The sequence below is a fragment of the Saccopteryx bilineata genome, chromosome 1 (assembly GCF_036850765.1).
Source record: "Saccopteryx bilineata isolate mSacBil1 chromosome 1, mSacBil1_pri_phased_curated, whole genome shotgun sequence".
NCBI classification, from domain to species: domain Eukaryota; kingdom Metazoa; phylum Chordata; class Mammalia; order Chiroptera; family Emballonuridae; genus Saccopteryx; species Saccopteryx bilineata.
In genome coordinates this window covers 9,030,578-9,045,338 of record NC_089490.1, presented here as the reverse complement: position 1 = coordinate 9,045,338, position 14,761 = coordinate 9,030,578, and the positions used below count along the sequence as shown (strand labels likewise).

At 36.8% G+C, this 14,761-nt stretch overlaps 1 protein-coding gene across 20 annotated transcripts in view; it reads right to left on the bottom strand.

Annotated features, from left to right (window-relative positions):
• The window catches only part of LOC136322824 (E3 ubiquitin-protein ligase TRIM39-like), a 243,055-nt gene that overhangs the window by 25,804 nt on the left and 202,490 nt on the right, over positions 1-14,761 (bottom strand). For all 20 annotated transcript variants that reach the window (XM_066254733.1, XM_066254828.1, XM_066254982.1 and 17 more), the window contains 2 exons: positions 2,792-2,812; positions 1,212-1,232 (listed from right to left, as the gene is read on the bottom strand). In XM_066254733.1, the coding sequence (XP_066110830.1) occupies positions 1,212-1,232; positions 2,792-2,812 (42 nt within the window). The remainder of the gene's footprint in view (positions 1-1,211; positions 1,233-2,791; positions 2,813-14,761) is intronic.

The window sequence follows — 14,761 nt, the reverse complement described above, 5'->3', positions numbered from 1 at the left end:
AAGAAATTAAAGAAAGAGGGAGCTACATCAGAAATGCTGGGATGTGAAATACTAAGTAATCCCATGTCACTGGACAATCATCTTTTTCAGATTAAAAAGAAACATATTTACAAATGAGGCAGAGACTTAGCCAGTCACGAGGAAGTGTACAGTAGAGACGTCCATCTCAACAAACGGTTTTGGAAGCACTAATCATATGACACCTGTTCTGTGCATTAGAGAAACATACTCTCATAGACCAGTCCCAAAGAAACAAATATAAATGTAATTATCATGAGAGAAAACAACCTTAAGCTTTGATTAATTAAAAGATTTTTTTCTGGGTTATTGTGGTCAATATTTTTTTTTGTGGTCAATGTTTTTTTTATCCTTCACACAAAAGTTACAGGTCAGACATGTATCACTTTTCTACAGGTCTTAAGATACTTCATCCTTCTGAAAATTGTTTATTTTTAAGTGCTGTTTGTCATTAGATAATAATGGCAATATTATGCCAAAAAAATTAAAAACAAGTATGGATGGATATTTCATATTTTATGAAAAATTATGTAAAATATTTAGTTAACTGAGAACACCTGGTTCATATGATGAAGGACAGTGAAAGAGGGATGCCTCACTCTGTCCCATGTGATGAGTGAATGATGTCAGGCATTTATCACGACACAGGATGTGAGAAGCCAGTGGACAGAGACACTGAATGATGAAAGTTTGGAGTCTTTTCTCTCAAGGGTTTGGAGAAATATTAATTGGTAATAATGGAATCTAAAACTTGAAAATCTTGACAGAGTTCTTAATTTTGAATATTTCCCAGAAATATATACATATACTTTTATATATGTATATTATAATGTAAGCCTATAATATTTGTATATATAAAAAATTATGTATCTGTCACCTTAATACGCTTTGTCTCACCAATGTCTTAATGAAACTGAGTCGACATTCTGTGAGACTGAAGCCACCAATGTTTACAGGGAAATAATTGTATAAAATGAGAATGAAGGAAGGGAAAGGAAGGAAGGTAGGAAACAGAAAGGGACAGAGCCCCGTACGGGAGAAGTGCTGTCCCAGAATCGGGTGGGGACAGTGGACATCTAGGAGGAGGACAGGCCAATGGAAGGCACTTGGATAAAAAGGCCAGAAATGTCAAAGGCAGAAATAAACTGGATATTTTTAAGTGGATCAGAGTAAAGGAGTATCATTAATTTTACCTATTGTTTCTTTACATTCCTCTGAAAGAGAAAAAAAGAAAAAGTCAATGTCAATTTAATGGGAAACAACTACAAAGAGAATTCAAATTTACTGAATTATTCAAATTCAGAATTAACCAGACCACAGTTCAGATGAACACACATTCACACACACACAACAAATCACCCCACCCTAGGCACAGCTACACACGGGCTCAGAGCTCACTATTTCCACAGGCATACTGCAATAAAAAAAAGGTGGAAAATGATGTTAATTTAGTAAAATAATATAAAACTTTAAAAGTATTATTTTTTCTGGTTAATTTATGAAAAAATTGCTTTTCTGGAAAGATTTATTATTATTTCATAGAGATGTGGTGAGAGCTAGGAGGAAAGCCTATGGTCTCAGAGCTACGTCACTTTAGTTGTATGTTGTTGATCTGGGTGATGTGTCCTGGGAAGCCGTGTCCTGGGAAGCGCAGGGTCAATCTGGCAACCTCAGTGTTCCCGGGCCACACACTATCCACTGCATGACCACAGGGCAGGCTAAAAGTATGCTTGGTTTATTTAAAATATTTATGTTTGTATCATTCAGTTTGGGAGCTTAATAAGGTCATTTGATACATTAAACACATCAGTGAGTCTCACTGCTGTGGCAGTGAAATCGTGCTGAGTGGCCACCACACTGTGGAAAGAGCACTGACACACAGCTCCTCCCAGTGACACATGGTCAGGGGTCGGGGGGTTGCGTCCTTCATGTTTTTGTCCACGGGTTGAGTTTTAACCACAATGTATTTGAGCATCTTGTTTAACTCATTCCTGAATGAAGAAAATCTTAGTACTCATGGGAGCTGAATTCAGGAGGATCACAGGACTGGGATTCTCTGACGGAGATTCTGTTTCTCACTGGACCTTACTAAGCCTTTCTCTTAACAGAGAAACAAATATTGAAGCACACACACACAAGACAGGATTTTTGAAAAGAAGAAGTAACGTAAGCGTTCCACCCGATAATAGTTGTTTAGGCCACATGGACAAGTCTCATCTATTCTATGAATAAAGAATATACCTTGAAAACTCATTCCCTGAAATCATCAGTACTTCTTTAAAAATACCACATGACATATGGAGACATAAATATTTAAATATATAACAGGGTAACAGAAGGATACATGACTGGTGTGTGTTAGAATTGTGCTATTTAGACCTGCATAGATCATTAATCAAGATCACCCCAATATATTCAATAAAACATTTAAAAAAATACAATAGGAGAAATAAAGCATATTTATAAAAATCTGTAAAATTTTAAAAATATTTATTTGGTATTTTTTAATGAAATCATTTTTTATTCTTTTTCAGACTATGTGAAACACTCTGATATATTTGTCAAAAGTAAGGTTTTGGATGTTAAATTCATCTGACAGGAAGGCCCTGTCTCTTGATTTCAACCACATAGTAAAAGTTGTTGTAATAAGGATGACCTGTCAGAGTTAAAAGTCCATGACTCTGCGAAAAAAGGCAGATGGTCCCTGAGAGAGAAGACAGGGGATAAGGAACAGGTGAGGGAAGGACACGGGGAGGAGGTTATCAGTACTTACTTCTCTGCTCTTCAATCAGAGCTGAAAAGAAAATGAAAAAAATATGCAAATCATTCCAGGTGAAAACACAATATCAGATAAGAAAGAAAACTGAAATCGGCCCCCAGTCATAGTTCACTCTTGAGTACACACTGATCCATATTAGTGAATGTAGGAATCATGATGTTTTAAAAACCATCTCACCCATCGAAGTCAGTGCTGTTCTCCCTGCCCTGTCCCTTGTGCACAAGATAGTAAGTCAAGAAATTAAAGAAAGAGGGAGCTACATCAGAAATGCTGGGATGTGAAATACTAAGTAATCCCATGTCACTGGACAATCATCTTTTTCAGATTAAAAAGAAACATATTTACAAATGAGGCAGAGACTTAGCCAGTCACGAGGAAGTGTACAGTAGAGACGTCCATCTCGACAAACTGTTTTGGAAGCACTAATCATATGACACCTGCTCTGTACATTAGAGAAACATACTCCTATAGACCAGTCGCAAAGAAACAAATATAAATGTAATTATTATTAGAGAACACAACCTTAAGCTAAGATTGATTAAATTTTTTTTTCTGGATTATTGTGCTCAATATTTTTTTTTATCCTTTACACAAAAGTTACAGGTCAGACATGTATCACTTTTCTACAGGTCTTAAGATACTTCATCCTTCTGAAAACTGTTTATTTTTAAGTGCTGTTTGTCATTAGATAACAATGGCAACATTATGCCAAAGAATTAAAAACAGGTATGGATGGATATTTCATATTTTATGAAAAATTATGTAAAATATTTAGTTAACTTAGAACACCTGGTTCATATGATGAAGGACAGTGGAAAAGGGATGCCTCTCTCTGTCCCATATGATGAGTGAATGATGTCAGGTATTTATCACGACACAGGATGTGAGAAGACAATGGACAGAGACACTGAATGATGAAAGTTTGGAGTCTTTTCTCTCAAGGGTTTGGAGAAATATTAATTGGTAATAATGAAATCTAAAACTTGAAATACTTGACAGAGTTCTTAATTTTGAATATTTCCCAGAAGTATACACATATATTTTTATATATGTATATTATAATGTAAGCCTATAATATTTGTATATATAAAAAATTATGTATCTGTCACCTTAATACGCTTTGTCTCACCAATGTCTTAATGAAACTGAGTCGACATTCTGTGAGACTAAAGCCATCAATGTTTACAGGGAAATAGTTGTGTAAAATGAGAATGAAGGAATAGGAAAGGAGGGAATGTAGGAAACAGAAATGAACAGAGCCCGACACGGGAGAAGTGCTGTCCCAGAATCAGGTGGGGACAGTGGACATCTAGGAGGAGGTCAGGCCAATGGAAGGCACTTGAATAAAAAGGCCAGAAATGTCAAAGGCAGAAATAAACTGGATATTTTTAAGTGGATCAGAGTAAAAGAATATCAATAATTTTACCTATTGTTTCTTTATATTCCTCTGAAAGAGAAAAAAAGAAAAAGTCAATGTCAATTTAATGGAAAACAACTACAAAGAGAATTCAAATTTACCGATATATTCAAATTCAGATTTAACCGGACCACAGTTCAGATGAGCACACATTCACAAACACACACACACACACACACACACACAACAAATCACCCCACCCTAGGCACAGCTACACACGGGCTCAGAGCTCACTATTTCCACAGGCATACTGCAGTAAAAAAAAAAAAGGTGAGTGACATCTCCGAAATGGCGCCGTGAGCAGTGCGTCCGACAGATCTCCCCAAAATCTCAATAAATTTATCAACTAGAAACAGAAAAATTTATCCTCGGAGCATTCTGGAGTTCCACACACACACTGAAAGCAAAAGGACTGTTGCGGAGGAGGGAGTACACCTGTGGTGAGTCAACCCATATGTGCAGCTGCCCGCCCACACTCGGGGAGCGGCAGCCTGGGCACTGGCGGCTGCCGCTGCATGCCCTGAGAAACCGCGCGCGCAGCCTCGTGCCTCGGTCCAGAAAGTCCCCGGCCACTGGCGTGCTGAGAAACCGCGCTTTCGCCCGTGCCGCAGTCGGGAGGGGGGAGGGGCGCCAAGGCTGTCTTTCCTAGTCAGGAGATTCTCTCCATGGGCGGGGCACCTCACCCAGCCATTCAAGCTAACAATCAAGTGTTGGGGGGAGGGGCGCTCAGGCAGCCTGAAATACTCTCTGGAGCACAGCTGTGGATCCAATTGCTGAAATTGGCTTAACCCACGAAATCTACGCACCCACGGGCCTCTAATTGATAGGATCTCTCCCAGTTCAGCGATCCAAGACAAGATGCGTGATATTTTTCAGTGCCTTTCGCTAAAGGGGCAGGGGCAACTTCTGATTGACAGAGCCTCCATATTCAGGGATATACCTAACAAGAGGGACTTGGCAGATATTAAGATCCATACAGCAAGCAGTGACTAGTGCTTCTTCTTCCCAGCCAAAACAGGCTACCAAGTGTGGAAAGCCTGGGTTGAGTGGTCTAACTGAATGATAGGCGCTGAACAGTCACCTTGACAACAACTGACTCCCAGCCCCACCTGATTATGCTGGAGGCTCTGACTGCCAGAGCCTTACCCAGAGCCTTGCGCTGAGTGAGGATAGAGTGGGGATTTCCCAGCTCTTTGAGCCTCTTACTCCCCAGACAGAAGCAGTGGCAGCCTCATAGCTGGATCACCAGGCTGCTAATTCAGGAAGGGGAGACTAGGAAAGAGACTCCAGGAAAGCAAACTCTCTCATTGTTGGACCCTGCAAACGCCAACAAGCCTTGACTACCAGCGAGACTAAAGCCAATTATATGACATTGCCATAGAATCCCATCAACTGCAAATTCCTACCGAAGAGTGACACAGGGGCAGAACCTGGGGTACAGAGTCACCGACCAGGAAGAGGGAGAGAAAAGAAAAAGGAAGAAGTTAACCTCTCAAAATCAAGAAAAATCCACAGACTTTATAACTTGTTCCACTAATTGTTGTTGTTGTTTCTTTCTTCTATCTTATTAGCTTTATTATTATTTCTATTTCTTCCACCTCGGTCCTTTTACTCTCTGCCCATCTTATGCTACCCTTTTCTTGAACTACACTACCCATGAGTGTTACATTTTATTTCTTTTCTTCATCCTAACTCTCCTTTAGGGTTACACTCCAAAACCCTTAACTCTCACTCTCTCCCCTTTTGTTTTTTTGTTTTTTTTTCCTTTCCTTTTTTTCTTCCTTCGTTTCTCTCTTTTTCTTATTTTTTCCTTTCTATTCATTTCTTCTTTTCTCCTTTTACTTTTCCTCCCATTTAAGCCTCAATCACAAAAAATTATTTAATTTGGGACTCAAGTTTTTTTGAGGGGTTTTTTTGTTCTTTTTTTTTCTTCTTCTGCTTTTGTTCTTGGTTGTCCTTTGTTTGTTTTTGTGGCATTTTGGGCACTTTTTACATTGCTTTTTAACTCACTAGCATTCCTACCAACCCAAAGTCTCCATTGTATTTAGTCTTCGCTCCACTTAATACAACAGATTTTTACTTATTATTTTTAATTTTTTCTTCTTTAATTATTGTTTTTTCTCTCCTTATCCCTCTCATTATATCTCTTAGTCAACCATCACTTACAAGCAAATCATTTTATGCCTGTCTAAGATTTTCTCCTTTTTTTTTTTTTGTATTTAGTAGGTCCCTACTCCCTTTTTTGCCTCTTGAACTCTTCACCCCAAATCAGGCCCTCCATTATAGGAAATTTTTGTTCTATTTAGCATAATATAATTCACAGGTCATCACGATATTTCCCTAAGGAGGTGAGAGGAGGGGAAGAGAAGAAAGAAAAAAGGGGGAAATAATAAATTATTACTTTTTTTTTGTGGAGTGTTTTCCTTTTTTCTTTTTTTTTTGCTTTTTATTTTTTATTAATTCTAATTAACACTATCAACAAGACCACCTTAAGATGCCAATAAGAAAAAGGAAATTGAACATTATGGATACAAAAGACAGAGAGGTAACACAAATAGATGTGGAAAAATCTATGGAGAAAAGATTTAACATATTGGAAGCCTTGGAGCCAAATGACAGAGAATTTAAAATAAAAATCTTAAAAATACTCAGAGATATACAAGAAAACACAGAAATGCAATTTAGGGAAATCAGAAAACAACTCAATGATCACAAAGAATATATTACCAAGGAAATTGAAACTATGAAAACAAATCAAACAGAAATGAAAAACTCAATTCAAGAGCTGAAAAAAGAGGTAACAAGCTTAGCTAATAGAACAGCCCAGATAGAAGATAGGATCAGTGAAATAGAAGACAAGCAACTTGAGGCACAACAGAGATAAGAAGAACGAGACTCAAAAATAATAAAAAACGAGAAAGCCCTACAGGAATTGTCTGACTCCATCAAAAAGAATAACATAAGAATAATAGGTATATCAGAGGGAGAAGAGAAAGAAAATGGAATGGAGAATATACTCAAACAAATAATAGATGAAAACTTCCCAAGCCTGTGGAAAGAACTAAAGCCTCAAATTCAAGAAGCAAACAGAACACCAAGTTTTCTCTAACCACAACAAACCCACTCCAAGGCACATCATAATGAAGATGACACAAACCAATGACAAAGAAAAAATTCTCAAGGCAGCCAGGGAAGAGAAGAATACAACATATAAAGGAAGGCCTATTAGATTATCATCAGACTTCTCAGCAGAACTCTACAAGCTAGAAGAGAGTGGACCCCAATATTTAAAGCCCTGAAAGAGAGGAACTTTCAGCCAAGAATACTATACCCATCAAAGCTATCCTTCAAGTATGACGGAGATATAAAAATATTCACAAATACAGAAAAGATGAGAGAATTTATCATCAGAAAGCCCCCACTCCAGGAAATACTAAAGGGGGTTTTCCAACCAGATTCAAAGAACAAAAGAAAACATAACCACAAGTAACAGCTCCACCAAAAAAACAATAAAATCAAACTTAAACTGTGACAACAAAATAAAAAAAAGGGGAGAAAGGATGAAGATTAACAGTAACAAAAGACGATGAAGCGCAGAAATACTCATAAAAAAGGGTACTACAATGAATATGGTAGGTACCCTTTTCATTACTTAATGGTAACCACCCTTGAAAAAACCACCACAAAAACACTTGACTTAAAAAAGGTAGCAACAGAGGAAAGAAGTATGGAATACAAACAAACAAAAACAAATGATAGAAAAACAAAGAGAAGAATCAAACAAGATACAAAACTAACAGAAAGCAATTTATAAAATGGCAATAGGGAACCCACAAGTGTCAATAATTACACTAAATGTAAATGGATTAAACTCACCAATAAAAAGGCACAGAGTAGCAGAATGGATTAAAAAAGAAAATCCAACTATATGCTGCCTACAAGAAATTCATCTAAGCAACAAGGATAGAAACAAATTCAAAGTGAAAGGCTGGAAAACAATACTCCAAGCAAACAACACCCAAAAAAAAAGCAGGTGTAGCAATACTCATATCTAATAATGCTGACTACAAGACAGAAAAAGTACTCAGAGACAAAAATGGTCATTTCATAATGATTAAGGGGACACTGAATCAAGAAGACATAACAATCCTTAATATATATGCACCAAACCAAGGAGCACCAAAATATATAACACAGCTACTTATTGACCTTAAAACAAAAACTGACAAAAATACAATCATACTTGGAGACCTCAATACACCGCTGACGGCTCTAGATCGGTCATCCAAACAGAGAATCAATAAAGATATATTGGCCTTAAATGAAATACTAGAACACCTGGATATGATAGACATCTACAGGACACTTCATCCCAAAGCGACAGAGTATACATTTTTCTCTAGTGTACATGGAACATTCTCAAGAATTGACCATATGTTGGGCCACAAAGACAATATCAGCAAATTTAGAAAAATTGAAATTGTACCAAGCATATTCTCTGATCATAAAGCCTTGAAACTAGAATTCAACTGTAAAAAAGAGGGGGAAAACCCCACAAAATTGTGGAAACTAAACAACATACTTCTGAAAAATGAATGGGTCAAAGAAGAAATAAGTGCAGAGATCAAAAGATATATACAGACAAATGAAAATGAAAATACGACATATCAGAATCTCTGGGATGCAGCAAAAGCAGTAATAAGAGGAAAGTTCATATCACTTCAGGCCTATATGAACAAACAAGAGAGAGCCGAAATAAACCACTTAACTTCACACCTTAAGGAGCTAGAAAAAGAAGAACAAAGACAACCCAAAACCAGCCGAAGAAAGGAGATAATAAAAATCAGAGCAGAAATAAATGAAATAGAGAACAGAAAAACTATAGAAAAAATCAATAAAACAAGGAGCTGGTTCTTTGAAAAGATCAACAAAATTGACAAACCCTTGGCAAGACTCACCAAGAAAAAAAGACACAGGACTCAAATAAATAAAATCCAAAATGAAAGAGGAGAGATCACCACAGACATCATAGATATACAAAGAATTATTGTAGAATATTATGAAAAACTATATGCCTCCAAATACAACAATCTAGAAGAAATGGATAAATTCCTAGAACAATACAACCTTCCTGAACTGAGTCATGAAGAAGCAGAAAGCCTAAACAGACCAATCGGCAGGGAGGAAATAGAAAAAACTATTAAAAACCTCCCCAAAAATAAAAGTCCAGGCCCTGATGGTTATACTAGTGAATTCTATCAAACATTCAAAGAAGACTTGGTTCCTATTCTACTGAACGTCTTCCAAAAAATTGAAGAAGAAGCAATACTTCCAAACACATTTTATGAGGCCAACATAACCCTCATACCAAAACCTGGCAAGGATGGCACAAAAAAAGAAAACTACAGACCAATATCTCTAATGAATATAGATGCTAAAATACTAAACAAAATACTGGCAAATCGAATACAACAACATATTAAAAAAATAATACATCATGATCAAGTGGGATTCATCCCAGAATCTCAAGGATGGTTCAACATACGTAAAACAGTTAACGTAATACACCATATCAACAAAACAAAGAACAAAAACCACATGATCTTATCAATAGATGCAGAAAAGGCTTTCGATAAAATACAACACAATTTTATGTTTAAGATTCTCAGCAAAATGGGTATAGAAGGAAAATATCTCAACATGATAAAGGCCATATATGATAAACCATCAGCCAACATCATATTAAATGGCGTAAAACTGAGGACTTTCCACCTTAAATCAGGAACACGACAGGGATGTCCACTCTCTCCACTCTTATTTAACGTGGTGCAAGAAGTTCTGGCCAGAGCAATCAGACAAGACAAAGAAATAAAAGGTATCCATATCGGAAAAGAAGAAGTAAAGGTTTCACTTTTTGCTGATGATATGAACCTATACATCGAAAACCCAAAGGACTCCACAAAAAGATTACTAGAAACAATAAACCAATAAAGTAAGGTCGCAGGATACAAAATTAACATACAAAAGTCCATAGCCTTTCTATATGCCAACAATGAAATATTAGAAAACGAACTCAAAAAAATAATCCCCTTCACGATTGCAACAAAAAAAATAAAATACCTAGGAATAAACATAACAAAGAATGTAAAGGACCTATATAAAGAAAACTACAAGGCATTGCTAAGAGAAATAGAAAAAGACACAATGAGATGGAAAAATATTCCTTGTTCTTGGATAGGAAGAATAAATATAATTAAAATGGCCATATTACCCAAAGTAATATATAAATTTAATGCAATTCCCATCGAAATTCCTATGACATTTTTTAAAGAAATGGAACAAAAAATCATAAGATTTATATGGAACTATAAAAAGCCCTGAATAGCCAAAGCAATCCTAAGGAAAAAGAATGAAGCTGGGGGCATTACAATACCTGACTTTAAACTATATTATAGGGCCACAATAATCAAAACTGCATGGTATTGGCAGAAAAATAGACACTCAGACCAATGGAACAGAATAGAAAGTCCAGAAATAAAACCACATATATATGGTCAAATAATCTTTGATAAAGGGGGCAACAACACACAATGGAGAAAAGAAAGCCTCTTCAACAAATGGTGTTGGGAAAACTGGAAAGCCACATGCAAAAGAATGAAACTGGACTACAGCTTGTCCCCATGTACTAAAATTAATTCAAAATGGATCAAAGACCTAAATATAAGATCTGAAAGAATAAAGTACATAGAAGAAGACATAAGTACTAAACTCATGGATCTGGGTTTTAAAGAACATTTTATGAACTTGACTCCAATGGCAAGAGAAGTGAAGGCAAAGATAAATGAATGGGACTACATCAGAATAAAAAGTTTTTGCTCAGCAAGAGAAACTGATATCAAAATAAACAGACAGCCAACTAAATGCGAACTGATATTTTCAAACAACAGCTCAGATGAGGGCCTAATATCCAAAATTTACAAAGAACTCATAAAACTCAACAACAAACAAACAAACAATCCAATAAAAAAATGGGAGGACATGAACAGACACTTCTCCCAGGAAGAAATACAAATGGCCAACAGATATATGAAAAGATGCTCAGCTTCATTAGTTATTAGAGAAATGCAAATCAAAACTACAATGAGATACCACCTCACCCCTGTTAGATTAGCTATTATCAACAAGACGGGTAATAAGAAATGTTGGAGAGGCTGTGGAGAAAAAGGAACCCTCATACACTGTTGGTGGGAATGCAAAGTAGTACAACCACTATGGAGGAAAGTATGGTGGTTCCTCCAAAACCTGCAAATAGAACTACCTTATGACCCAGCAATCCCTCTTCTCGGTATATACCCCAAAACCTCAGAATCATTGATATGTAAAGACACATGTAGCCCCATGTTCATAGCAGCACTGTTCACAGTGGCCAAGAAATGGAAACAACCAAAAAGCCCTTCAATAGAAGATTGGATAAAGAAGATGTGGCACATATACACTATGGAATACTACTCAGCCATAAGAAATAATGACATTAGGTCATTTACAGCAAAATGTTGGGATCTTGATAACATTATACGCAGTGAAATAAGTAAATCAGAAAAAAACAAGAACTACATGATTCCATATATTGGTGGAACATAAAAATGAGACTAAGAGACATGGACAAGAGTGTGGTGGTTACCAGGGGTGGGGGGATGGAGGGAGAGAGTTAGGGGGAGGGGGAGGGGCACAGAGAAAACTAGATAGAGGGTGACAAAGGACAATCTGACTCTGGGCGAGGGGTATGCAACATAAATTAATGACAAGATAACCTAGACATGTTTTCTTTGAATATATGTACCCTGAATTATTAATGTCATCCCATTAACATTAATAAAAAATTTTTAAAAAAAGGTGAAAAATGAAGTTAATTTAGTAAAAAAATATAAAATTTTATATTATTTTTCTGGTTAATTTATGAAATAACAGCTTTTCTGGAAAGATTTCATTTATTACTATTTCATAGAGACGTGGTGAGAGGCAGGAGTAAAGCCTATGGTCTCAGAGCTACGTCACTTTAGTTATATGTTGTTGATCTGCGTGATGTGTCCTGGGAATCTGTGTCCTGGGAAGCGCAGGGTCAATCTGGCAACCTCAGTGTTCCAGGGCCACACACTATCAACTGCATGACCACAGGCCAGGCTAAAAGTATGCTTGGTTTATTTAAAATATTTATATTCATATCATTCAGTTTGGGAGCTTAATACGGTCATTTGATACATTAAACACATCAGTGAGTCTCACTGCTGTGGCAGTGACATCGTGCAGAGTGGCCACCACACTGTGGAAAGAGCACTGACACACAGCTCCTCCCAGTGACACAGGCTCAGGGGTCTGGGGGCTGCGTCCTTCATGTTTTTGTCCACGGGTTGAGTTTTAACCACAATGTGTTTGAGCATCTCATTTAACTCATTCTTGAATGAAGAAAATCTTAGTACTCATGGGAGCTGAATTCAGAGAACACAGGACTGGGATTCTCTGATGGAGATTCTGTTTCTCACTGGACCTTACTGAGCCTTTCTCTTTACAGAGAAACAAATATAAAGCACTCACACACATGAGACAGGATTTTTGTAAAGAAGAGGTAACACGAGTGTTCCACCCGATAATGGTTGTTTTGGCCACATGGACAAGTCTCGTCTAGTGTATAAATAAAAAAATATACCTTGAAAACCCATTCCCTGAAGTCATCAGTACTACTTTAAAAATACCACGTGACATATGGAGACATAAATATTTAAAATAAATAACAGGGAAACAGAAGGATACATGACTGGCGTGTTTTAGAATTGTGCTATTTAGACCTGCATACATCATTAATCAAGATCACCCCAATACATTCAATAAAACATTAAAAAAACATACAATAGGAGAAATAAAGCATATATATAAAACTCTGTAAAATTTTAAAAATGTTTATTTGGTATTTTTTAATAAAATCATTTTTTAATCTATTTCAGACTATGTGAAACACTCTGATATATTTGTCAAATTTAAGGTCTTTGGATGTTTCTATACATGTATGTATTCCATTCTAATTGCAGTACCTTCTATGTACAAAGTTGCTATAATTATTGTATAAAGGTTGATGAAAACTGCTCGTATAGGTAAGTCCGGGTTAGGTTCTTATGTGCATCTATCACAGCATTTTTGTCCACCTATTAATTCTCAACCTTGTTGTATGTGGGTGTGTGTTTTAAGCCATGCCTGAATGATGCTGAGTCAGTCAGATGAAGGGGAAGAAATGACAGTGAGGGAGGTTCTGAATCACATGACCTCACTGTCCTTGAGGAAAACTTACACCCCCTAAATTTAAAAGTACTTACACTTTCAGATATTTTATTGATAAAATTAATTTGACATAAATGCTCTAGTTTTTTGATGCAACAACAAGACAATTGGAGGGATAATAATGGGAGAAACTGAACAACAATTGAAGACAGGGAATCAGAGTTGGAAGAACAAGACACTGAGACAATAGTGAGATGATCACTCAGAGGAAGACAATGGTGTAAGGGAGAGATGAGAAAATGACAGGGAGGAGGTTACCGTACTGACCTTTCTGCTGCTCACTCTCAGGTGAAAGGGAAAAGGAATAAATAAACAACTAATTCCAAGTGAAAACAGACTGTCTGGTAGGAGGAAGAACAGAAATGTGCCCTTTCATAGTTCACTGTGGAGCACACGGGGACCCATGTCTGTGAAAGCAGGAACCCTGAGGATCCAAGGGACACCTCACCCATCAGAGTCAGTGCTGTTCTCCCTCCCCTGTCCCCTGTGCACAGGAAACTAAGTCAGGAAATAAAAGTGAGGGTGTTAGGTCAGAAAGTTTTGGATATGCAATACTAAGTGTTCCACTGAGACTGGACTATCAGCTTTTTCAGATTAAAAAAGAAATATTTTTACATAAAAGACAGGCACTGAACCAGCGATGAGGAAGCGAACAGGAGAGGAAGCCTGCATGACAAAACCGGACTGTTGCACTCGTCATATAGAATCTGCTCTGTACAGTAGAGAGATACATGCGTAAAGACCGTTCTCAAGTAAAAAAATATAAGGGAAATTGTGTTTAGGAAAAGACAATATTAAGCTTTGAATGATAAAATTTTCTTATTTTTAAAACATTTTGGTCAATACTATTTCCTGCACCCTTCACACAGGGAGTACAGGTCAGAGACGGTTCACTTTTCCACGTGTCCTATTGCATGTCCTCCTTTTGAAAATTGTATATTTTTAAGTGCACTTTGTCATTTGATACTGGTGTCAAAATAATGCTGAAGAATAAAAAATGGGCATGTCTGGATATATTTAAAGTCCAGAAAAAATTTTGTAAAATATTTGGAGACCTTGAAACACCTGTGTCATATGATCAAGGAGAGTGGAAGATGATGCCCCACTCTGTCACATCTGACCAGTGAATGATATAAGTTATCATGACACAGGCTGTGAAAAGACAATGGAGAGAGACAATGAATGGTGAAAGTTTGGATTCTTTTCTCTCAAGGATT